At 41.5% G+C, this 26922-nt stretch overlaps 2 protein-coding genes across 2 annotated transcripts; one reads left to right on the top strand and one right to left on the bottom strand.

Moving 5' to 3' along the window:
• Nucleotides 1–95: 95 nt before the first annotated feature.
• Nucleotides 96–14019, bottom strand: LOC131469945 (FYVE, RhoGEF and PH domain-containing protein 6-like). The gene is made up of 21 exons (XM_058645409.1): nucleotides 13780–14019; nucleotides 10596–12639; nucleotides 8942–9113; nucleotides 8751–8812; nucleotides 8307–8337; nucleotides 5319–5470; nucleotides 4316–4472; nucleotides 4065–4152; nucleotides 3587–3637; nucleotides 3425–3483; nucleotides 3274–3345; nucleotides 2861–2929; nucleotides 2401–2484; nucleotides 2222–2301; nucleotides 1989–2091; nucleotides 1750–1896; nucleotides 1459–1564; nucleotides 1254–1348; nucleotides 1041–1175; nucleotides 791–930; nucleotides 96–704 (listed from the first exon to the last, which is right to left on the bottom strand). Exons 1-21 carry the CDS (start codon nucleotides 13787–13789, stop codon nucleotides 668–670), a joined length of 3894 nt encoding a protein of 1297 aa, XP_058501392.1. The 5' UTR covers nucleotides 13790–14019; the 3' UTR covers nucleotides 96–667.
• Nucleotides 14020–20820: 6801 nt separating this feature from the next.
• On the top strand, nucleotides 20821–26679 carry LOC131469992 (methionine aminopeptidase 2-like). The gene is made up of 11 exons (XM_058645474.1): nucleotides 20821–21294; nucleotides 21962–22093; nucleotides 22307–22369; nucleotides 23391–23493; nucleotides 23716–23877; nucleotides 24070–24251; nucleotides 24423–24517; nucleotides 24620–24716; nucleotides 25005–25108; nucleotides 25894–26009; nucleotides 26108–26679. The coding sequence occupies exons 1-11, from the start codon at nucleotides 21144–21146 to the stop codon at nucleotides 26358–26360; spliced, it is 1458 nt and encodes a 485-aa protein (XP_058501457.1). The 5' UTR covers nucleotides 20821–21143; the 3' UTR covers nucleotides 26361–26679.
• The last annotated feature ends 243 nt before the right edge of the window (nucleotides 26680–26922 follow it).

The following is a 26922-nucleotide window of genomic DNA, read 5'->3' as shown; positions in this document are numbered from 1 at the left end:
AAACATATACAATTTTTACTTTAATACTTAGTACATTGAAAAAAAAAAAGTTGTACTTGTTTGGAAATTTGGAAAGCTGAGTACAACAGAAGTACTGTAAAATAAACATTTATTAGTGGCAGAACAATAAAATCAAGATTAAGGGAAGTTTAACAACATTAATTTACACTCTTCTCTATTTATAGATGCTGGAGTGTGTCAGGATATATAACGTACAAACAGCAATTTGCAAAACATTTGTGTGAATTAACTAACTTGTTCATAAACAACATTAAAAAAAATGCAATTTTTGTTTCAACCTCTGAACAAAATATGTGTATTTATCATTAAAAATATATTGATGGGGGCTTTTATTGACAAATGTGTACAATCCAAGCAGGTTACTATACAATTAAATTAAAAGATGAAAATCAGATCTTAAATATTGAAAATAACTTGAATAATTTTCCTGATGTAAAATAATGATTTTAATATTTTAAAAAATGCTTGATTTCCACTTTCACATGATTGTTGTAAAAACAATGTAAATGTCACTACAATAAATGTTTAAAACAATTAAATACCTTGTATTTACTTTATTTACATCTAATATACACAGCAGCACTGAGGTAAAACATGGTTAATAAAAGAAATTATGTTTAATAACTTTGCACACAGTTTGATGATATTACAATACAGTGGCTTCACCGAATGAGCTGATCCATCTATAAAACAAAAAAAATATGTTTAGTGACATTATCTGGGTTTTTCATATGAAATACAGAGTTGATCATCCCTCTATATACTGTACCTCTGAGCTGTCTGTATGTCATCAGCTTTAAAACTGTAGTAAAGTGTGTTTTTGTGGTAGAGCTTAAATTGTAACTTCTGAGATGAATCTTCTTTCAACACAAATCCTAACAAGGGCTGACTCTCCAAGGCTGCGACATCCTGCATGAAGACACAATTAAATACAAATGTAAAATGTAAATGGAACTCATTCTCATCAGTCCAATTACATCATGTCAATGGGCTTTTTTGGGATAATGTAGGGACTTTACCTCACTTGCAGCATACATGTACAAGACTTTGTTTTTGATGACAAACCACAGCCTCTTCCCCTGCTTCTTATTGCCCTTGGACCGGAGGAGATGGAGATACCCACTGATTGAGGAATTGTCTGTGTTTGCCGTCACCTGAAACAAGTATGAAGCCACGTGATGAGATGCACAGCCGTTATAAACAACAACACATCCTGAAGTGAACTGAAAAACCTCTTTGAGAGCCGCAGGTATCTTTTTATGCTTCCTGGTAAAGCCAAAGGCGCCTCTGCTTCCAGGGGACACCACTGAAAACGTGGACCTTTCACCTGACGAACGAAATGATGATCAAAACATGCAGTTTAATACACAGAGACTAATATGTGAGGATGAGAGTTTTTTATCATTGTAAACAACGTTTGAAAATAGTCGCTCTTACTTTTCTGCTGCTGAAGAACAACGTAACATTGGTCACATACTCGTGCTAACTGGTTCTTTAGGTATTCAAGGCGGTGTTTTTTGGAGGAACAGGACTGGCACACCACCTGATAGGATGATAAGAGTATAATATAAACAACCTTTTCACCAATTAAAATGGGATGGATGAGGCATATTGGACACTCTAAATTGACCGTAGAAGGGTGAAAGGCTAATTTTGTTTATTTTGTAGTACTGGTTGTGTATTAAATCAGTATATTAAGTCCCACAAGGTCACATTTTGCCACCTTACCTTACCACATGCACGACAGTGGTGTCTCCTCCATGCTATGGAGAACTCACAGGTGCAGATCATACACATTGTGGTCCGTGGGTCAGGGATCCATATTGGGGCTTTGGATCCCAAAGGAGCACCATCACCACTGTCCATCAGGTCTACCTAGATATGTGAGTTATGTGAGTTATATTGACTAGCAGTTCTTATAACCCAAACATCCCTGTAGTAGTAGGGTGTTCCTGAGACTGATTTACCTCTTCTGAAGGTTTGCCATTTATAAAAGTGATCTTCTTCCTGGTGTAGTCACCGATAGCGGTGGAGATGGCCACTAACCATTCATCCCGCTCTGTGGCCGAACTGTGAAGCAAGAAAACAAGGTGTAACTGGCAGGCCTTTACTCACCAAGGAAAACACATGAACTATGAAAAAGATATTATGTGGATATCAATTAGATATCAATCAGGTGGCTTTCATTTCTGATAATTACCTGGCAGAGAGAATGAAGGAGCGCTCCACACTCTCAATGTTCAACTCGTTCTGATAGGCCTCTTGACTTGGTTTGCTTACCTGTAACCATTTTTAGTGTGAGCAGTGATACCAGCTCTTATTTCGTGATGACATACATGTGGAAAAGATGAAAAGTGTGAGTAAATGACAAGTTCTCACCTTCATCCCTGCCAGACACAACATGTTCTTCAGCTTGTACTGGCCTGACTGAACAGGAGTGGTGTACAGCAGCATGTCGTTGAACTACAGGAGAAACGATAAGCATTTTGTTCCGTTATTGATATCGCGTTGTTCTTTTGGTTTAATTTGCCCCTTAACTTGCAAGGTAATTGAAAAAGTTTAGGTCCATATGATCGCAGGCTTGATCACCCTGACCTCAGCACCATCAAAAGTTTCTTGTCTACAACTTCCTTAGGATCATTACAGAAGTACAATAAATAAATATACATGGATGCGTCAACCAAAGGATGTATTAAAAAGAAAACCACCACTAAATTTGCACTAGACTAGAGCATCTCTTAGGACCTACATGTGCAGACTGAACACACGTCACACTCTTAATCATATTTCAAAAGCAGGAAGTGAACAAAGGAAGAGATTTTGTCAGTGTGTGCTTTACCAGGAAGAACATTCTGGGTTGCATGACCTTCCTCGACAGCTTCATCAGAACACCCTCTTTCAGGAAGACCTGAGAGCACAAACACGTCACAGTAAGACATTAAATCATGTTTTATTCAGTGAGACACATGGCTGTTACTGGAATGTTAAAAAGTTTGGTTTCCCATTCCCATCATTATTTTATTACCTAACTTTAACATTAACTTAAACATCGAATAAATGACGTGGTAATATCAATCACAAACATCATTTTGAGTTTCAAACAGGACTTTGAAGACCCTGTTCTCAAGGCCAAGAGTGAACTGACAAGTGTCAGACTCAAATTCTTTATTTAAAAATCTACTATTTTCTGGACATATGAGGAAATTTACATGCACAAATGTTCATAGTAGCAATAATAATCTAATTTCTTACCCGCCCAGGCTGGACTATCTCATGATGTCCATTCAGACTGCACTGCACCTGGATCAATTTCTGGAAATTATCCTTAGATTTAAAAGGAAAAGTTAAGCTCAGTCACCAGTTTGGAACATTTGATCCAAGTGTCAAATTTGCATTTTCTCACCCCTTGTTTCATGATGTCATTGGCATGATTGGCTACCTCTTTTACTAATGCAAGAGCAGCTGTGAAGATAAAACACACACACACACACGATAAGCAATGTTTTATCCCCACTGACACTGTCACATTCTAAAGTACACACGTGTGACAGGGTTTTTGTTTTACCTTGCGTATCCTTGTAATCATCCGAGTCCTCAGACAGGTTTTTCAGATAGTCTGAAACCAATTTACAAACAAACAACTGTGTAGTAAATTCCTGGGACATAATCTGAGAAAATCCTGTATGAAAAGGTTCTCCAGGTTCTTACGTAATAGTAATTATCAAAGGGTGACGCCAGTGACATTCTTAACATTCTGGCACTGAACGATCACGTCTGATGCATTAGACCCATGATGACCTAAGTCCAGCACTCATGTTAAAGCTTGTGTTATGTCACCAAATCTGATTTAAATCTCAAAGATCTTATTATACGAGGACTGAAGTAGCAGGACAGAACTTCAAAGTGTTTTTGTTTTTCTGTACACTAGGGGGCAGCATAATGCCTACAATGACACATAACAAGCCCGGGCAAATATGCAATGCAGCAGATGTCATATGTACTTTGATGTAAGAATAATCCAACTGATGTTTCCGAAGAAGTACCTGTGAGCAGCAGCTGATACTGGGGAATCCTCTGAATAGGTTTGAGCAGGTAATGCTTTATAGCCAAGCCAGCACAGCGCGGAGTGGCCTTGAACACATAACCATACACGACAAATGTAAATGACTCAGTTCTCAGATACAAACACACCTGCACTTCCTGTGCACATGCATAAACCAAGAGCCCTCCTTCGCCTAAGAGACACACCCCTCCCCAAGACACAAACAATAACTAGTCAAACAAGCATCGTTACCTCAAATTCACGTACTACAGCTCCAAATGCCAGGTTCCTCTTACTCTGCTCTTCCAGTAGAGCCACATTCTTGTCAAACTCACGGATGTATGTGGAGTACATCTTTAGATAAGGCCCTTTCTTCAGGAAAATGTCTGCCAGCTGTGCTTTCTCATCCCTGTACATGGTATGAAAGAAGAAGTAGATGCTGTGACACCTCATACCGAATGTGTGATTCCCCCCAAAAAATGTACTGGTCATGCTCATACTGGCAACTCTAGTCTAACTGTTGTGTAACTAAACAAACAGACTTGGAACGGTTGAGTGTGTGTTTAGTTACACTGACAGTCTTAAGCTGCTGGGAAGCATCTGTTTTGTTTTGTGTCAGGCAACTCCATGTTGTTGTACGTTGACATGAATGTTGTTTACAAGGTGTAAAGTGACAAATACTGTAATGGCAACATTTTTATAAGAACCTGATGACAGCTGGAATGTTGTTAATAACATCCACACGGTCCAGTGTGTAAGAAAAAGTTACATGTCTGGACTGACAGGAAAAGACTGGATTTCTGTCTTTACCAAGCACACCAGGGGACCACAGTGGACTTCCCATACCAGAAAGAATGTCACTCGTCTTCTCTCGGTGGAGTAAGCTTCTACTTCAGAATGTGAAACACTAGCCCTGGTTGGTTTGTCTGTTTGGGAAACTGTGGAAAGGTGGCGGCACAAGATGGTGGCCTGCTTAAACCATGGCTCTTGCCTAAAGTACAAATAAAAGACTTATTCTAGCTATGAAAACCAAATAGTTTTGATTTTAAAGTGATTATACACATACAAACATACTTATGGGTAATATATTTCGTTTCTGCTTCTGAAACCTGTTACAAACTGGACCTTTTAACTCTAAACTAGATATGTTTAATCCGTTACGAAATGCAAATAGCTGAGTTTCACGGTGCTTTAAGATTGTATGTACACAAATGATCACAAATGTGAAAAGCACTTGTTGGAGATGATGTCGTACCATTTGGCCAATCTCTGCCTCAGCTCTCTCAGCAGGTCTTGGTTGAGTTCGTAGAGTTGTGGGAGGTAATAGAGGATCTGGCTGAGGAGACGCTCCTCTATGACAGGCTTCCCATTCTGACGCGATGCTTTGGACACCGCCTCACGGAAGTCCTTTTTTTAGACAAGAAAAGCAGACAAGTGAACATACTGGGGAACGGTAAGACTGATTCATCGTCCAAGAAACTTTTAAAAAAACTACAGCACTCGAAAACTAATGCTCGGGCAAATCATTTCGCATGGTCCTGAAAAGAGCATGAGACATTAGATAAGCTCCAGAAACAGGACTGATATGAAGAAGCACAGAAGAGAGCCTGAGGGTGCCATTTCTGCACCTTTTCTGATGACGTGGAGAGTCTTGGCACTTTATGTGGACACAATTATAAACAAGGATGGATTACTGGGTCCAGAGCACCATATTTTAATGGGGCCCTGAAGCCACATAGCACTGCTAATATTATGTAATATAGCTTAATAGGGCTCTTAAATCATATACGTGTTCTGTTATCCACTCCTTCAATCTGAAAGGGGCCCCTGAGCCAAATAACAGTGGTTATAATGCAATGTCTTCATAGGGCCCCTTTGGCTATATTATCCACCCCTGATGTATTGACGGGGCCCTCAGTCGTAGTAGGGATTTTTGTTTAGTTAGTTCCATTTTTGGTTAATATTTTACGTAATACTGGAAATGGAGATGCATCAATGCAGATGTTGGCATGTGATGTACATAATTATTATTCATTATTAACAGCTGATCATTTTCGACATGAAGTAGTAGAACAAAGACAGGTTGGACCAGGTAAAAATAAATGTGGTGAAGCTTCTTGCAAATTCTTAATCCACAAATGTAGTTTCTATTAACGCCACCCGTGTTGCTCTGCCACTGGTGTGACATGGATGATTGTGACACAGCTTGTGATTCTGAAGCTTTTGCCATTTTTAACTGCCGGTGTACTGACGCTGTCTGGGTTCAGTCAACTGATTTTTGCTTCGATGCTCATGTGGCGTCTTTTATTTGAGTGATTTTTAATGGTTACAACTTAGCAGTTTTCATTAGATGAATGAACAAACAATTAGTCATCTCCACATTCTTAGTATGACTGTTGCTCATTACTGGACTTCATTCACCTACAGAGACACAACAACTTCCTGTCTGGCCCATCACCCATGACTCAGTCCTACTACATATTTCTTTCATGACCTCGGTCTCTCCACATCTGCTCACATTTCTGCATTCATCCTGTCGAGAGAAGGGCCATAACCTTGAATTGACAAAAATACTGCAAACACATGGCTCCTACTGAGTGATGACGATGTGTCAGCCAACTGTGTGTAACAAACAAATTGTGCCTGCCTGCGTTCGCTTGTCTGCTTAATAATCCATATAATAATCCATATTTAAGTATAAAAACTCTGTGTCAACATTGTGATTTAAATACGTTGAATAGATCATTTAAAATGTTTATTTATCTATTCATTCACTTATTTGTATTTACTGGTATACATTTGGTTGACTTTGGTCCTGACTGGATCAGACTGATGACATTATGGGTCCCATAATTTTCCACCTATTGCCCTGACAATGATGACTTGGCCACCATGAGTTTGGCACTCAGTTATGGCCTGACACCCACTGGGTGGCTAATTTGTGTTCAATTTATTACATACAGTATATTCTTCTTCATAAGGATTTGTCCTTAAACTTAGGTTCATGACCAGAAACTTAGATAAAGCTATCTCACACACACACTGTGTCTTTATTGCAATACTATAACTGTGGTCATATCATAGCACATATAACACAATCATATGCACTCCCTCACTGTGTTAGCATTGTCAGTAGGGTTGCCAACTTCCCGATAAGAAAATAAGGAACAGTTATACTGTTTACATATTGCACTTTACACACACATCATAGCTGATACTGCTACCCCCACACACGTACACACGTACACAGTTGAGTAAAATATTCAGTTTTTCTCTTTTACAATAGTATTTGTATGTATGTAACTTTCTATCAACCAACTATGGGTTTAAAAATGTTATATTTTTGCAATACTGAACAGTCAGTATCCTCCTGTCGTCATTTTACCTTTACATCCCACCGCGTCTCTGTTGCTACGATACACAGGACACAGTGAATTGGACGACCAATTAAAAGTGCCGATTTTCTGTGGGATAGTAATAAATGACACAGTCTGACAGCAGGAGGAGGATTTTATTTTCCCCTCGTTTATGTCACGGTTGAATAACTTGAATTGCGAAAAAAAAAGGGAACAAAGTACGTTCCTTATCTGTTCAATACGGAACACGTCATTTATCTTTCGAATAAGGAACTAATTCTGATTGTATGCAACATTTGGCAACCCTGGTTGTCAGTATAAGAGCTGCTTATAGTGTGACCACATTATCATACAAGCTAAAGTGCAGCATTTTGTTCAAGTTTTAGTGAGTGTAGCTCGCCACTGTGGCTGCGACGCGAGTCCTGATGAAACTACTTATGAAGCCCCTTATTTTTATACACTGCCTTTTTTGTTTTGTATCATTTTGTGTCAAGCTAAGAACCACAGAGAGAGAGAACATGACTCGTAGGTGTGGTGTTACTCTTAGCTCAAGCTGCCACTGAAATTAGGGGGGAAAACCATGAGGAATGTGAGGACAAGACTGAGGGGAGTTGGGACTGCAAACAGTCTTATCCTGAATGGGGTGTGCCCCACTAGTTTGCAAAATGAAACACATATGGAGAATGTGGACTGTCACGGTAGACCAGCACAAAATAAAATATATACAGAGCAACACCAATTTCTGCTCTTATCTCAACAAACGTGACGCCTGTTTTTGTGTGGAGGAAATAATGGAGGGTGACGTGTGGGTGATGTGTGTGTATGATGTGTGTGTGATGTGTGGGTGATGTGTGGGTGATGTGTGGGTGATGTGTGGATGCTCTTACAACATGAAGCAGCTTCAGGACATCAACAAACCTAGAAAAGCAAAGTGGGAAAGGTTGAATAATGTGTGGATGTTAAATAAAGCAATAGGGTATAATTATTTATTCTAAGTACAAGTAAAAGTTGTTTTTTTTCACTTGAATATCTGTGGTTTTCTTCTCATATGAAGTGTTTCTGGCTCCTCACAATACAAATTACAAAGTGCACTCTTTTGTCTTCTAGTGAGTTTTCATTTAATGCAGAACATAACGTTCTCTGGCAAACTGTAAATGGTGACGTTTGTTATGTGGTCACATTTACAGTAAATTTTGAAGGTCAATGTTGTGAGAAACACAGAAAATGTCATTTTCCCCTCACACGTGCTTGAGTGACGGGAAAATGCTTGGGCAAATAAAACCAAAACTAACCTAATACCAGTAGTAAAGAGAAGTAGTAAAGACTCTTACACATTCTCAGAGCTCATGATTTCTGTGGCAATGTGATGAATCTTGCTCTTCTTCTGTGCACCCTGCATTTGAAAACGGTATAAAAACACATACTTTATATGTTACACATTAAAAAAAAATCTAATAGCACACCACTCACAGCAGATACAGTAATGAATTACATGCACCATGACACACTCGGCTCTTCTCACCAGATTCTCCTCTGGCTGCTCAGCATCTCCTTTACTTGAAATGGAGCTGCTATCATTCTCATCCTCCTCATCTGAGAAAGAGGTGTTTGCCTCGAAATCATCCTCCTCATCATAGTCATCATCATCTGTGGGGTCATCGCCCATTGGTGCCATTTCCTCACTGGCGGAGCTCCTGTTAAAACAGCCAACAAGTGAATCAATAAAGAAGAGGCAGTTGTCAGAGCATATGAACAAACTGTGCAGGTGTCATGAACACACAAAACAACACAGCTGCAGAAACACTGAATGCAGCACGTGGCTCACCATTTGTCTTTCAAAATGAAGGCTCCAAGAAAGTGTAGTCGTTATTTAGAGAAAAGAGGAAAGAGAAGGTGAAGAAATAATAGAAAAAACAACATCTATGTCAGCATACATCTGTGGGGGGGTTTTGTGGGTTTTGTCAGTCTAGCAGTATTTCCTGCTAAGATCAAGAGGGAGTCATAAACAAAGAACACACAGGAACACAGGCACATGATGTAGCCGGAAAAAACATTTAGTGATAATCATCACCACTGTCACATAGTACGGCACTGGCCCAGATGCGTGCGTCCAGTCACAGAGCAGTGGTTTGGCTCAAGTCCAACTGAAGCAAATACCAAATCTGACTCACCACCACTTATCGCAACCATCACACGCTTTGTTAAATTAACACTGCAGCTAAAAAGTAACCTGATAAGGAAACAGCGAACGTGAAAACAACAGCACCTCCCTGAAGAAAATTGTTTAAGGAACAAAAAACTGACTATGGCCGAGCAGAAAACATACAGTGATGGACTTTCAATAGCTCCTGCATTTAAAGTGAGACTGTGCTTTTCAACATGTGATTGTTGCACTGTTTGAACTACAGAGGAGTGACACAGTAAGCTGCAGTGGCATTCACACAAAGTACAATTCTACTTTTCCAACTGACTTCTGCTTAGTGGGCATTCGTAACACACCGCTCGTTACAAACACCACAGAGCACTAACATACTGGAAGTTTCACTGAGGCAATTTAGCCCCAAAACAGGTTTTTGGATATAACCAAGTGATATAACATTTTATTGTGCCACCAGCTACTGTTTCTGTGTGTGTGTGCAGATGGTTTAGTTTTAATTCAAACTATTGGCAGCACACATGTAATTCTATCACCTTCACTGTGTTTGGTTGAAGGCAAAAACCTCTAAACCTGAAGTGTTAGCAGATGAAATAACCCTTTATATTTTAAGTGCACGCTCAGCCTTAGATTTAAAACAAAAAAACAAAGACCTTTTCAAAGCTTCTCCATCTGATAATTACTTATTGTCTGTGGTATATATTTAAAGAGTGTTTTAAATTTTTAGGTCAACCCGCAATCCATCAGCAGCAGTCTTTGCAGACACGCTTATCACTGTAGGCTACTTGTCAAACTCACCAGACAGGAATCAGCAGGAAAAGACAATGGCCATACCTTGCATTAACATGTAGCGTAGGTGATCCGATTACAAGCATGACGTGCCTCTCAATTATACTTCCTATTTACAAATGACATGCAGTCACACTTTATCATAACCTGATTTCTTGAAAGATAAACGGTTCACTTCATATTAACTCATTGGTAAGTGAAGGGTGTGATCTAGAGAAAGAAATCAAAGTACCTCTGTGTTGGTGTCTGACAGAGCTGAATTCTAGTGTTTTTCTCAAAGGGCATATACGGCTCCTGCTCCTCGTAAATGCCCTCATCGTTGTACATTTCATTGTGCCAGGCTGTAGGCTGTGAGAGGGCTGCCTGAGGAGACGCCTCTGCCTCTCCGACGTTAACGTTCATGTAAACCGGTATCTCCTCATAGTGACGGATGTTCTCATAGTAAACATCTTGGTCTATTCCAGGACAAAATTCTTCTCCATCCACGCTTTGCTCTACTCCAACAAGAGGGCAGGAGAATTTGCGTTCACCCCTGAGATACTCTGGGAGAGTGTGGAGCACATCTTTTTGATTGTCAACACTTTGTTCGTGATCGTTCGCAGAGGAGTCTGTGCTCTGGCTTCCTTTAGCAATAAGCTTGGGCAGCATCTTCACCGAGAGCTTTAAGTCCATCAGTTTCTGGAAAGAGTTCTTTCTCTGTCTGTTAGAGCTGATGAGGTCAGCACCAGAGAAAGACTTGGCTCTCGGTTTGCCCAGGCTGGACCGTGGAGGCTTGATTATTCCAGCTTTTAGTTGGTTGTTGTTTACTTTCTCGTGTGGAGGCAAAGGCAGCTCCCTCTTTGCTCTCTCCTTCAAAACACAATCTGGACTGGGAAACATCCATCCTCTCTCATTATCTCCTGATTTCTCCATTTTCTTCACCTGAAAGGAATCCTTCTGCATGCATGCCATTGGGCTGGAATGTCTCTGAGGCTTCTTTGGACGCATCTTGACTGCCCCATTCTCTGCTGCCATAGTGATGGCAGGAGGCTGATAGATCTCCAGTTGATCAGGCAAACTGCAAGAAGAAGGACACTGTATAAGGTTGGTGTAGACTCCCCCCTGATCTTCATTTTCCTCCATTGCCTTCTCCAGCTCTTTGTCCTCCTCATCAACTGATATCTCCATCTGATAGATACTGCTGTCCCAACCCAGATCTTCCTCCTCCACATCCTTTGCCAATGCCTCAGTTGGCACTTGCTCAGGTGCAGAGAGAAAAGCCTTCTTCTGGGGTGGAGGAGCCGGTGGAGCACATGCTTTCCTCACAGACAGAACAATTGGCTGACTGTTTTCTTTAACAGGTACACTAACAGATAGGGAAGAGCTGTCCTTCCCCTCTGATGGCACCTTCACCTCTCTGACGTTAACGTCCCTCCCTTCCTGGCATATAATCTCTTCCTCCGCCTTCTCCACCTTTTCCTGAAGAGCAAGAACAGATGTCCTGGGTTTCCGTGGCAGGGGGGCAGGTTTTGTATAGGCTGGTTTGGGTTGGGGCACTGAACAAATAGCATCTTCCTTTGGTCCGTGACCAAATGAACTCTGAGGTATGACATTACCATTTGCCCCATCGCTCCATGTTCTGTGAGGGAGAGGCTGCCTAATGTTCACTACAGGACTGGAGGCACTGATGTCTGTATTTGGATTTTTGTCCAAATTAAGCATCTCTTGTAGAGGCTCATGATTACTGAGGTGGGTATTGGTAGAGGGAGGCTGAAGACGAGCATTTTGTGGAGAATTATCGATCACATGGAGGTTAGCAGCGTCTGTTCTTTCTTTGCTACCCACTGCACCTGAAGGTCCATAGAGAATCCTTCTGCCATCTTCATGTTTGCCCTTGTGCGATATTTTCAGCTCTCTCTCCACTTTGTTTATGACTAAAGATGTGTTCCTGACGCACTGACAGTTTTCCCTGCTGCACAAGCAAATGGGAATAATATAGTCCCAATTTGGCTTTTTGTTTTCTTGCTGTAATCCATTTTGGGAGTTCAGCAGACCAATGGTCTGAGGGTCTTCTGTTACAGATGTTTGATGAAGGCTCTTTGAAGTGAGAGCTTTGGATTGCACCGTAGCAGTAAGTTTAGAGAGGCATGGTTTGGGGGCCAGTACTGGTTTAACTCTTCTCTGTGTGCCAGGAGAGGGGAGGGAAAGAACTTCTCTTCTGGTGGTCGAGGGAGAAAATCCAGGCCTGTGGGACTGCACCAGTTTTGGTTTGGGGGCCAAAGGTGGCTTGTGCATGCCTTAGGAGAGAAAAAAATAAATAATTAAAGATTTTGAATGATAATCAGAGCCTTAGTGAAGCTGCATCAGCAATACAAAAGTAGCTAAATGCTTATGGCTATAATTTCTAATCTGACATAGTCATCCAGATGGTATGTTTGCTGTATTTTCAGGCTGGTGGATGTTGAATGCAAAAAGCATTTGCTCCTTAACTTTTCTGATCCTAACCTAGTGACAGCTTAGTGTAAAACTACAGTTAAGTATTAATCCACGTCTCCATGGGGTTCAAATATCACATGCAGCTCAGTAATCCATCTGAAGGCCCTTGTCAACAAGCAGAGGAGGAGGAGCAGATGGGAGATGAGGAATGGGAGAAAGATGGGAGGAGGGGATGCAACAGTCATCTTTCTGAACTGTTGCCCTAAAACCTTCTGTGGTGGAGTGCCGGGAAGGGTTGTTGTTTTTTTGTCTCCCTCAGCAAATTGCTCTTTGGCAATTCTACAAAAATGATCTAATGTAATTTAGCACAATGAGGCAATAAGTGTAAATGTGCATAAGTAAATGTTTTTAAAAGCATGATAGTTAGACACTTGGCTGCTCAGTCCAAACATAGATAAATACACGTCTGTCGTGTTGATCTTGTTAAACTGTTTCAACTTCAATGTAAAAGTCTACTACTGAGCTTCACTACTGTTTACTTGTAGGAGTTGGATTCATACTTGGCCAGTGCCAAGACACACACCCACACACCCACACACACACACAGCACTGGCTTCCATTAATTTGAGCCTAACCAAAACCTCATCCTTAACTTTAACCATGGCCACTTCATGTCATACACCAACCTTAACCTCACTTTAATCTCAATCCTAATTTACACAACACACATTATTGGGTTCTGCCTCATTAAAACCAGACTTTGGTCCCCACGAGAACAACTGGTCCTATCAAGGTCAGAGTATACACCAGCAAAGGTACTACAGGAGTCCCTGTGATGGACTGGTGACCTGGGATTGGCACCAGCGACCCTCGTGTGGAGGACAACGCGATTGACAATGGATGGATGGTCCAACAGAGGTAGCAAAAATACCAGTGCGCGCGCACACACATACACACACACAGAGAGAGAGAGAGTGTCGACAAAGTTACCAGACACTTACCTGAGTTCATCGTCTCTCCTCGCGCTTCTTTTCCGTGAGTTGTTGTGTCAGTGACGCGCCATCAAATCGCCGTTTATGTCCCAGTCAGTCTCAAGCCAAGTCACGAGTTAAAAACCGGACATGTTCTTCGAGTCCGCTCGAGGAACACTTGTGATCCTCCAGTGAACCATTCATCCTCAGCGCAGCTGCACTGGCTGCTCTTGTTGTTGCTCCTGCTGTTGCTTCACATGTCAGCTGTTTGTTTTCACTAATCCTCCACTAGAGGTCCCCGGAGGCCCAGGCAGCTGCGGGATCAATTAAAAAAAAAGAAAGCATACATAAATAAACTGATTTAAACTGTATTAGATGCAACGTTTACAAGACAGAGCATCCTTGTGATGGTGAGTAATCAGCAGCACTCACTAACATCAGAATCCTCACGTCCACCAATTTAATTAAACGTGTTTTTCGTCATAATTTTTCCGCATAATCATCATTATTCATTTTTAGGAACATTTCTATGACTCAGAGGCCAGCTGATGATCTGTCTGTCATATTTGTTAAGGAAGTAAAACTCAAAAAAACAATCAGCCATCATCAGCAGCAGCGGGAGCAGCTATGGTCAAGTCATCAGTTTGGCCTTTCTTACATTCTTACAGGAAACCGTACTGGTTATCAGGAAGCTAATGGGTAATGGCAATGAAATATAATATTTAGCAGTTAAACTCAATTATGCTGATGATGACAAATCAGTTTCCAACAGTGTTAGTAATTATTTATTTTTTATAATATAGGGGACAGCACACATTAATGAACATATACATGTAAATATGCAAGATTAGAGCGAAAGCTCATTTCCATCTTCAGTCCCTCAGCAGGTTCTCAGTAGGTGCAAAGGTCACACAAGGTCACGACAAATCAGTTTTCAGCAAATGGATAAACACACAATGCAGTTATGATGCAGTGCACATATAAACAAGAGCGAAAAGAGAGAATGATGACACTGTGAGTGGGCAGATCCTCTATAACAGTGGGTATTATAATTTGTATAGTTTGAGAGGCACATTATGAGAACACTGCCCGTCCAAAGGTGCTTTTTCTAAATGGAACTAGACAGTTTTTTCTGCAACTTGCCCTGTTTTGAACCTGTTTTGATTTATCTTTTGTTTGTAAAACTCCTGTAGTAGTACATGCTTTTATCTCGCAAGGTTAGACTTTTCTTTTTAAATCCTGAAGCAACATTTGTGTCAGGATCTCCACCAAAATCCTTTCTTTCCCCTTGAGCCATAACCTATATACCCAGATACTGTGATCAAGATCCATCGTTTAGTATTTGACTTATGCTGCTCACACATAGTTCACACTTGATGGCTGCACCAATAGAGCACAATATTTTCTATACTTATGGTGTCACTGCAACTACCTCTGCAGGCAGGGCCGGCTCTACCTAATTTTGTGCCCTAGGCGAGATTGCTCTCCGGTACCCCCCCCCCCCCCCCCCCCCCCCCACACACACACACACACACCCGTCATGTGATTCAGCAGCACCACATTTTAGGAACATTATTGTTTATTCATTTGTTAATATTTATTATTTTCAAGAGAGAACACACAAATGAGGGCGACTGGGAATAGAAAATCATTTTTATTTTCATTGTTTTAAATTTTTTTTTTTTTTTTTTTTTGCTGGAGGGGTGCCTCGCGGCGCCCCTCCAGCAGATGGCGCTCTAGGCGACCGCCTATATCGCCTATGCCAAGAGCCGGCCCTGTCTGCAGGGAATATGCATATATATATATATCGGCATTGATCGGCCCAAGCACTCCCGATATATCGGCATATCAGATCCCTACCTATAGTTTTAAATCACTAGTCAGATGCCAGCATCTGTTTTTAATGCTGGTGTGATGCCTCAGCATCTTCAGTGTTTCTTTTAATATTGGAACAAACCATGTGGCAGATAATTCAATCAAAAGCCTTAAAAAAAGTAATATTATTCAACAGCAAAGTCAGACTTAAGTTCAGAGGTGGGGAGGATTCATGACAACACAATACATGACAGAAAAAGAAGTCCCAATTTTCACCCAGAGCAATTTAACTTTAATTTTAAAACTGTATGTCAGTCATTAACATCTCATTGGTCTTGGGTTTTTTCCACTACTGTTGACAGTATTACGTCATTTCCTCTTTTAACTGATGCATGGTGTGCATCTGTGGCTGCAGGGTTTCACATTGCACCACTGCAGGTATATGGAGAGAATCAAATTCATCATCATAATAAAAAAAATAACAACAACAACTTTGTAATGATCAAATTTAGATTGGTTAAATTGTAGTGTAGTTGACGCATGCTGATCTTGGTGGAAGGTCAAGACCTGTTATCTGTAGTCTGCCTTGCTTTTGGAAATGTGTGTTTGAAGGTCCTTGACTGATCAGCAGTGACCAAAAAAACAACAGCTTCCTCTGATGTGCATGTGCAATACTAACCAGATTAAATGACCGCAGTCACACTTTTACTGTCATATTTTTATTTAGATTACAGAGAAGTGGATGGCCACACGATGATCTTCTCTTAAGTCATATCAGTCATGTGGTCATTTATAGTTCAATGTTTCACAATAGATGGTGTCAGCCGTGATGATGCCTTTTAAGTGAAAACACTGCTTCATATCGCGAGACCAGTGACGTCTGTTTAATTTATGGACTTACATTTGTTAAAAAAGATGAGTTTATGGAAGAAAGAAAAACAAACACTGTCGACCTCCTCTGCTTCAAAGAAGCACCACTGCTGCCTCCCAGTGGCAGCCATGAGAACATGCACTGAGCAGAGCCTGCAGCAGGTTGACTGAGCAGGATGGGGCAGCATTGTGTCCTCCTCCTCCTCCTCCTCCTCCTCCTCCTCCTGCTGCTGCTGCTGCTGCTACAGCTGCAGGGTGTTCTCATATCCTCAGTTAGACATTCCTCCTGACATCCCATCCCTCACCAGGCGAAATGAATCAATCAAACAAAAAAAAAAACATGATAGAATTTGAGTTTCCAGAATCTGAAACTGATTCTGTGATGTGTCTCACTGGCATCTTCCCTCTGCCAATATAATGCTGCATTGTCCTTGCAAAGTGTCTCTCTGTATCATGCACATGTGCACACATGCATTGCTGAATAGACTGAATATTAACTACATTAATGCAACAAATAAGTGCAGTGCAGCAGAGATGCTGGTGATATACAGTACATACTGCATATACTGTATATCTCATATTAATAAATGCATAATGTAAAGGTATAGATTTCTGCATTTTAAAGGTCCAGTGTGTCACATTTAGGAGGATTTATTGGCAATAAAAAGTGGTTGTGTCTAAGTGTACTACCTTTTTTTAAATAAAAATCCATTGGTTTTCGTAGCCTCAGGATAATACTTTGAGACAAGGGGCTTGGTTTATGGAGGCTACATCTTGCAGTGACATGTACAGCAGCTGGTAAAATAGACGTGCGTTTCACTTTTTGGAGCAGAGATTGTTGATGTAAATGCAGAGGAAATGCTCCGTCCACATAAACCTGATGTATAAACCAATAAAGGTGGAAGGATGAAACAACAGAGAGTGTGAAGGATCTTTTCTGGAATGATTGGACACTAAACTTGGAAGGACCAGTAGTCCTCATGGAGACCAACACCTGGTCCTAATCAGGCAGAATTGATGATGACTTTAGGACTTGAAATTTGGTTAGGTTAAGGTACATTAACTAGTTAAAGTTAAGGTTAAGGTCAAGGTTAAGGAAAACGCTTTGTTTAGATTGTCCAAATGTTTGGAAGTCAATCAAGTGTTTCACGAAGAACAGCTGTGCAAACCTGTGTGTTTGCATTTGTTACCTTTAGGGACCTTTTCTGGGATCTTGTCAGGATCAGTAGGTTTCATGGAGACCAAAACCTGTAACACTCCACCGGTATGTGTTTGACTTTGTGGGCATTAGTCCATCACAATGGTATCATACTCCAGATCCTGCAGTGTGATACTGCATTGCCTCCACCAGCAGATCAGCTCACTGTGGGCACACTGTGAGGAGGACGGAGGGGGTGAATGATGCTGGTTGCTGGACATCGGCATACTGCGCCTCTGGACTCTCTAGAATAATAACTCACCTGGCAGGTTTGTCGTTAACACCCTTCAAATTCTTCACAATAAAATGTGTCCGAGGTGTAAATGACACAAACGGATCTTTCTCTGCTTTGATCTTGTCATGAATTTGAGAGAGTCCTGTCTGTGTGACACAGGATGTGACAAAGATGAGGTTAAAAGGAAAACATGCCACATTATTATTGCTCACATAATGCAGCATACATCTGTTTAAAGCACTGCAGAGCTCCATCACTGAAACTGATCATTAAACAGTATCTCTCCATCACTGTTAAAAAACTAATCACTGGCTTCTGTTGAAGAGTCGCTGCATTGATTATGTGATGAATGCAACACACAGTGCAACCCTTAGGTTTTAGGTCCAACTGTAATCAGTAACTAATTCTGAGTTAATGTGTCTATTCCAGGTTTAATTATAAGATCAAGTATCTGTTCAGTAGTTAACCCATTTCTTTCAAACACTACATCTATATTTGTGATGCTGCTTATGCTACTTCTCTCATAGCTATTAAATCCACTCTGAGAGGTAGAGTGAGTTTGGTCTTGTGTGCTGGTGTGAAGTGTGCACCTTGGCAGCCTCATGGAGCAGTCAGCAAGTCTCTTCACTTGTGCTGACAGGTGTCTCTGCAGTCCATTTGCCATTTAAAAAAGTGTTTTTAATGAAAAGTTAAAAAAGAAAAAAAAGTGCAACGTAAGAAGACGCTATAACATAAATTTAAACTTGCAGAATTAAAAATGTTTTATGACATCAAGGTAAAGTAATGTGGCACGAAAAATGATGTCAAAAGCGTAAAATGCCACTGCAACAGTTGCTGCTCCCAAAAGATAGTCGTTAGTGTCATCCTCTTGTACTTAGACCGTGAGCAAGTGCTCATCAAAGACTGTGAGGGTTCAGGGTTGAAGGGTTGCGGAGGGACACTGGGATTTGGTCCTATACTGTACTTCTCTCCTTGGCCTGGTCAGTGCTCAGTGGGGCATCAGACATCTGCTGCGCACAAGGACACTTGATACCTAGAGGAGAGGAAGAGGTGACTCAGAACTGCACACAAACACAGAGTGACATGACTGACCCTGAACAAGATCCCGATAGAACTATTCAATATTGTTGAGTACGCAAGACGGAGTGATACGGGAACTTTTTGCTTCATTGAAAAACTCCAAACAAACTTACTCAGTCAGACCCACACTCATGTTGGTTTTATATAATTATGTATCCCTAACACTAACCCATGCACTTTCATTAAATATTGAAAGAATAAAACTTGTTTAGTGTAAATGGATGTATGAACAAAGCAATCTGCCTCCATTAGAGGAGCATGACTGCATTAAATGTAAAGATTTAACAAAGATGTTCTGCTACACATCAACTTTAAGCTCTTTAGTATTGATATGTGTATATGCAATGACTCAACTTTGTACAGTATGGTTATTAGAATGAGTAAACATGTTGAATGCAGCAATTGTGATTGGTAGAATAACGCAGTGTATCTAGATATACATGCAAATATACTTATACAAAACCTGTCTTATAGTTTAACCCGTTCACTGCAGGCAGTCAGACCCCAACTGGGAAACGTGACGACATCTCATATATTCCAGAAGAGATATAAAGAGCTGGTAAGCTGCAAGTTAATCAGTCATCCACAGTGTTTCATGCTCTCTGCTGAAGTTTCATCAGCTCAAAAGCCCAAAATGCCCTCCCTTCTTTACAGTGCTTATGGCTCTTTAAGCCCCTCTCCCTCTCTGACCTCCCAGCAGCACAAAAAACACAGCTCATACGTCATTGCCTGCATGCAAATAAACCCCAAGGGAAATATATGTAGTGCAAAAACCTTAGAGATTGTACCATCCAGTCCCTCTACTATATCTGAATCTGACATAGAATGACATCAGGCATTTGGCATTATACTCTATAATAAGTGAATAAACTCAGACTTAGTGAATAAATCAGCAGAAACCAACATTTTTTAAAAAGAAATCATCTGGTTACAGGTTAATTACTCCAACTCGCACATGGTTGATGGGACTATCTTGCAGGTATTTGGTGAGAAGGAATATAAGGGCCATAGTTTTAACGAGTAAATATTTATGGAAGTAATAAGGTCATCAGTGGTGCGGACAGACACCTGAAAGGGCAGGGACGAAAAATAAAAGAGCACCTATACTGTGCACCAGTGGGGCAGGTGCCACTAGTATATCATTTCCCACATTCTCACACACCTGTGTATACCTATACAGGGACATCCTTTACAGCACAACATTCTAAGGACACAGGAAATTAAGTTTCAAGAGCATCTTATAGGGCACTACGTCACTTTGCTCCACTAGAAAGGCACTCCTTTAGAAACAATAAATCTTTAAAATGTATATTTTGCTTTAGAGGCCACAGATAAATGAATGGCAGCCAGTAGGACATTTCCTCGTGTTCCTCAAGAAGGCCCTTGAGTGCACAGTCATTTTGTCTATTAGGGCACCAGGGGGGGTGATTGCTCGCCCTGCCCCCACCTATGTACAGCCCTGAGGGTCAATTATAACATGCATTAAAAATAAATTACAAATTTAAACTGCAGTTAGGAGACCAACAATGTCATTGGGGTGTTTTGTGGACATGAATCATGAATATCTGTACAAAACTGCGAAAAAAACTTTATCACCTAGTTGTAGGTAAACGACATGAACAGAACAGAACAGAACAGACTGACAGTGCGAGAAAACACAAGTTGTTATGAAACCTGAACGTTTGGAATGTAACCCTCTCACTGACGCACTGCCCACAGCTGTACAAACAAACAAAAAACAATGCTTTGTAATAACAAATATTACAAAAACAGCAACACTAACAGACAACAAGCCTCCGTGCGCACTCAGAAGAGAAGTGCGGTGCGCACAGAGCAGGTAACCTGAAGCTGCAGTGGCTGATGCTCAGAGAGAATGATGATTATTTACAGGTCATGCATCAGGACACAGTGGTCACACCTGTAATCACATCTGCTGAAAACACACGGATTGTGTTGCTCCAAATGTGACTTCTTCTTTTCTTTTTCTTTTTTTGCCCCAAAAGGAAACAGAAAGTTTGTGTTCCTTTTGTACAGACACCAGAGGATCATCTTCTCTCTATATCCAGGTCAAGTTGTTGCACACAGATGGTCCAGCAGCTCATGACAGGCTCGGCTGCCTCCAGCTCGCACTGACGTTTCCGCTTTGACCACTGGAGGCTGCCAGCAGCGTATGCGTCACTTCATCTCCGCAAGCTGATGATGGCGGAGCTACAGCGAGAAGTGGAGCCGCAACTTCTGAATGGGGACGAAGTGAACGAGGAAAACGAGGAGAAAGAGGACGCAGATGCGCCGGAGTCAGTGAAGAAAAGGAGGAGAAAGAAGAAGAGGAATAAGACCAGTGCACCAGGTAAGGAACACCACACTCTGGTTTGAGGGTCGTTGAGGAAAATAGCGCATAAATGAAATGTGTTGCAACACGATGGAGAGCATCGTGTATGCGGGACAGGAGACTTTGTCAACTTGTCAGAGGGTTGTTTTTTTTAATTGTTGTGCAGCTCTTCTAACTCTGACAGCTGCTGCTGAGAGCGCTCAACTGGAAACGGACGGGAATGAAACACAAGAGATTGATGGAAATGATCCATTTGTAGATATAATATAACTCCAAATTAAACATGCTTCATTTTTAAAAACACCGATGCAGCATGAAAGTATATAATAGCATTTATAGCTTTAGTGCAGGAAGATGGCAAACATAAAGACATGCTACTAAATGCAGCTGTTGAGCCCAAACAATGGGCGATATACAGACAAATCAGTAGTTGAACATGTCCTACAAGTTAAGTGAAGCCCCTGCTTTTAAAGGCTGGCTGTCATAATGCTGCAGGTTCACACACACACACACACACACACACACACGTGTCCTTGAGCACATTGACCCTTTATGGTACAAGAATTTATGCGCAGAAGCTGCCAAGTTGAGATGGTGTTGGATGCACTTTCTTGAAATGAACCTCAAATAATTTACTTAATTGTGTGCGTGTGCGTGTGTGTGTGTGTGTTCACGTGCACAACAGTGTGTGACTTTGCAGCAGCAGCGACGAACGAGGCTGAGGGCAGAGGGGAAGCTGAACGTGTTGGTGATGAGGCAAAACAGTTGGAGCTGCGATCACTGGAGGACAGAGAGAGGGAGGAGGATGGAGAAGAAGGTAACTCTTAATCTTTACTCTCCTCATCATCATCCTCATCATCATCATCATCCTGATCTGCAGTGGTGGTTGTGCTGCAACAAAGTGCTCAGTGAAATGCAGCTGATCATATCTGCATGTGCAGTAGAGCTCACTGGGAAAGTTGCCCAAGCTGCTGTCGATTTTGCTCACTTTCCCATCAGCCTGTACTGTAACTGATGGTGCTTTCAACAGACGGGGATGAGGGAGAGAACTCGGCTGGGAAAAAGAAGAAGAAGAAGAAAAAGAAGAAAGGATGTAAGTCTCTTTTTTCCCCTTTTTCTTTTTTACTGCAGCAAAACGGCCTCTCTACAACTTACAACAGATCAATCTGGCAGTAGAATTAAGACTGCAACTTTAATCCAATATTGGTGATCTTACTTTACCGAACTGATTTAGAAAGATCTGTAAGGTTTAATATTATTGATTTACTTATTGTAAAATGGACAGAGTGACAGTGAGTAGAGCAACACACAACACACAAGCACACCATAGATGCATGTCAAAATATAAAATCAAGTGTCAAAATCAGGGAGTCGCTTGTTACAGACTTTCAAAGTTGTTTTTAAAAGTGCTTTAAAATCAGAGGCAACAGAATGAACCTAAATCATTATGCACAAAAGCAGATAGACGTGTCAGAGCGAGCAAATGTAAAACCAACTTTCTCAATCCCTTATTTATTCCAATGTCAACAAAGGAAGCAGGTTAACTCTGTTGCCACTTTACACTGTGGTTGCTGGTTTGGTTTGACAGTGTTTTATGGGGTTTTTATCATTATTATTATTATACCTGGTCTTACCTACATTTTATTATCCTTTACGTTTTATGTGTTTTTAGGGCAGGTGCAATTACTATCTTGTGAATTTAAGTCCTTTTCTGTCTCTGTCTTGCTGTGTATTGTTCTGCAGCTGCTGTAGCACAAAGACAAACTTCCCCCCCCAGTGGCACAATAAAGTACATTTGACTTGATTTGAAAGCAGTTTGACCTGCAGTGATAGTGTCATGATGGTCACATGTTGCAGGACTGACAGGGACAGTAGGTGTAGGACAAAATGTGACTGGCAGATTCAACATGAACTAAAATAATAATACAATAAATATGTGCACCATAGTTATCATTATAACTGCTTTCTTTAACTTTACATGGTCTCGCCTCATTAGATCTGTATGTCATTATTCTTCAGCTAAATTAGAAAAGCACCGTCATTGGCACAGTAAGGATAACTTGTGTTTTCTCGTCTCTCTCTTCTGCTTCTCCTTCTCTCTATCTGGGCCACAGTGAAGGGACAGACTGACCCTCCCTCGGTCCCTATTTATGAGCTGTATCCCAGTGGAAACTTTCCAAAGGGAGAGGAGTGTGAATACCCCAAATCAAAAGACGGGTGTGTGACCTCCAAATCGACCCTCACACACTAGCTGTCCACCGTGTGAAATGGCTAACATTTATTCACCTCTCTTTGGTTTGCACTTAGATTGAACAGAATAGTGATCATATTTGCCCCCCTGTTAAAATAAACACCACCTTATCCTATGCAGGTTACAACAGTGTGTTATACCCTCAGTGAGAGGATGATCACCCCCCCTGCCTGTCTTCCTCTCACCAGGCGCAGTGCAGCATGGCGGACCACCAGCGAGGAGAAGCGGGCGATGGACAGGGCCAATGAGGAGATGTGGAGCGATTTCAGGCAAGCGGCCGAGGCACACCGACAAGTGCGCGCCTACGTCAGGACCTGGATCAAACCAGGCATGACCATGATTGACATCTGGTGAGACCTGTACTGGAATATTGTCCACAGCAAACTGTGGCTTTAATGGACTGACGTTGATTTTATTTCAGCACCATTTTCCCAGAGGACAACTGCTTCTCCATGTTTTATTTTTTATTTTTTTTTACTAAAAACTGTCTCATGTTTCCTGCAATTAAATGTCCCTTTGTGCTGCTCTCTGTTTTTTGGCAGCGAGAAGCTAGAGGACTGCTCCAGGAGGCTCGTCAAAGACAATGGGCTGAAGGCCGGCTTGGCCTTCCCCACCGGCTGCTCCATCAACCACTGCGCTGCCCACTACACTCCAAACGCAGGAGACCCCACCGTGCTGCGCTATGATGATGTCTGCAAAATTGACTTTGGAACGCACATCAACGGTCAGAGTTTGCTGATAAATTCATAAGTGCTTTTACTCTAATGCTATGCCATTTCACCAAAAAAAAAAAAAAAGTGACTGGAGCTGTTCTCATAAGTGAACTAACTTCCACTTTTTTTAGATAATAATAAAAATTATGACAACGATCTAAGTCTAGGTTTTGATGTTCCAGGTCGAATAATAGACTGTGCCTTCACCGTCACTTTCAATCCAAAGTTTGACGGGCTGTTGGAGGCTGTGAGAGATGCAACAAACACCGGCATCAGGGTAAAACTGCTCTGCTCTTTCTGTGAAGCATATAGGGTGTGGGCGGAGCAAATAATTCAAATAATGTAATGTCATTTACACCTTAACACCTTTCTGTCAAAGTGTGCAGGAATCGATGTGCGCCTGTGTGACATTGGTGAGACGATTCAGGAGGTCATGGAGTCGTATGAAGTGGAGATAGATGGGAAAACATATCAAGGTACCGGGAGGCCGTTTATCTTCACGCTGAGTGCTGCGTCCTGTTTGTATTATACCTGTGTGTATGTGTGTTCTTGTATCTGTGGCTTTGTGAGGAACACACATTGTATAAATGATGTGGTGTGTGGAGATTTTGACAAAGTGAGGAGTTTTTTCCGCTGGTCTTCAGATCTTTAAAGGGCTTTTGCAGGGTTAAGACCTAGTTTTTGGGTTTATTGTTAGAATTGGTTTTAGGTCTTTGATCGTGTGTGTGTGTGTGTGTGTGTGTGTGTGTGTGTTCTCTTTACAGTGAAGCCAGTCAGGAATCTCAATGGCCACTCTATTGGACCGTACAGGATACACTCAGGAAAGACAGTCCCAATTGTTAAAGGTGGAGAGGCCACGAGGATGGAGGTGTGTGCAGTAATTAACACTGAAGTGCTTGAAATCAAACCTTTTCCAGATGCTTGACCTTCCCTTTAATTAAATGAACCCCTTTAATTCTATAATGGCAACTAGGATGTGGTTGGCGAAGTGTCCCAATTCTAGTCACCCTCATCACGACTGTAATTACACCTTTAATGCAATTACCAGCCCACTCACATCCACACCTGCGTCATACCTGCACAGCTGCAGTGACTGCATTTAGACAGAACTGAGGATGTTAATTGGCGAGTTGCTGTGTCAAGCTCTTTTTACTGATGGTTTGCGGGGTGTGGGGAGGGGGGGTGTGTGGGGTCGTGCTGCTGCTGATGTGGCAGCTTTGTGTATTGTATTTTTAGCTGAGGTGTTTTGGCGTGATCACACGGGAGCGGCTCAGCTGGGCGTGCACCGCTGGGCTGCCTGCACTCTGACTGATTATCGAGCAGTGACAGAGGGTGTCACAGTGTTATCAGCTAATACCACAGGGACTCAAACAACCGCCACACTCCGAGAGAGAGAGAGAGAGAGAAACAAAACACTTATGAAACCCAGCCAGTCCATTTACAGAGAGGACACTACTGTCCTCGAGAGGCTACACATTCATCTGTCAACCTTGATAACTTTAGGTTTCTGATAAACGCACTTGAAGTCGTTTTGTCCTTTACAGTAACGTTACACCCATTCTGGCCCACATGTGGGTAAATACTCCAGATAGAATTAAATTGGCAGGTTCTTATAAACTTTCTGTCTTCTTTTTTTCCACCGTCGTCTCTCAGGAAGGTGAAACTTATGCCATTGAGACATTTGGCAGCACAGGAAGAGGCGCAGTCTACGATGACATGGAGTGTTCACATTACATGAAAAACTTCAATGTCGGACACGTGCCCATAAGGTTGTTGTTTTCTGCATGCCACTTGACTAGTGTGGATTCAGTCTACAGCTTGTTATAATGTGTCTCACTCTTGGCTCCGCGCCGTCTCTGTGCTGCAGACTTCCAAGGGCTAAACATCTGCTAAATGTCATCAATGAGAACTTTGGCACCTTGGCTTTCTGCCGCCGCTGGCTGGACCGCCTGGGCGAGAGCAAGTACCTGATGGCATTGAAGAATCTATGTGACCTCGGCATCGTAGACCCGTACCCACCCCTCTGCGACATCAAGGGCAGCTACACTGCCCAGTACGAACACACCATTCTTCTCAGGCCCACCTGCAAGGAAGTCGTGAGCCGGGGAGATGACTACTAAGCATGCAGCAAAACCTAAGGCGAACCAGGAAGAGCATGGCAGCTCAATGACAAAAAAACCTCTTCAGTCCGATAGCGATTATGCAATATTTCTCTGACCTTACTTTTCACTGCTAGAATCCCTTCAGCTCATTGACGGCCAAAGACTTGTGTCACGGCAGTAGCTTAGTAGTTATTTTCCACAAGTTAAAGCCAGTAGTCCCAGGGCATATCTTTAAAAAAACTAACATGTAGTGTGTCATTTCATAATGATGAGCTGCTTTTAAAGTGCGCACAAAATACATATGCAAAATGTTTTGGATAACACACAATATTCTGTGCTTCATATTTATATTTCTATATTTCTTTGCTGGATTTTAATTTAAGGGCAGTTTTTATAAGAAATAAATTGTTATAAATCTCGCATCGACTTCTGTGCATTAACTTTTCTGACGCCTGCAACGAGATCTATACTTACATGAGCCTATATTGTTTTTTTGTTGTTGGTTGAACCGTATGGTCATTAAGTTAGAATGACAGCTATTTATTATTTGGTATTTATCCTGGTTCCCAAACATTTAATA

The sequence above is a fragment of the Solea solea genome, chromosome 12, assembly GCF_958295425.1.
Source record: "Solea solea chromosome 12, fSolSol10.1, whole genome shotgun sequence".
Classification (NCBI taxonomy): domain Eukaryota; kingdom Metazoa; phylum Chordata; class Actinopteri; order Pleuronectiformes; family Soleidae; genus Solea; species Solea solea.
Note: the sequence above shows the minus strand (reverse complement) of the source record. Positions and strands in the feature narration are given on the sequence as shown.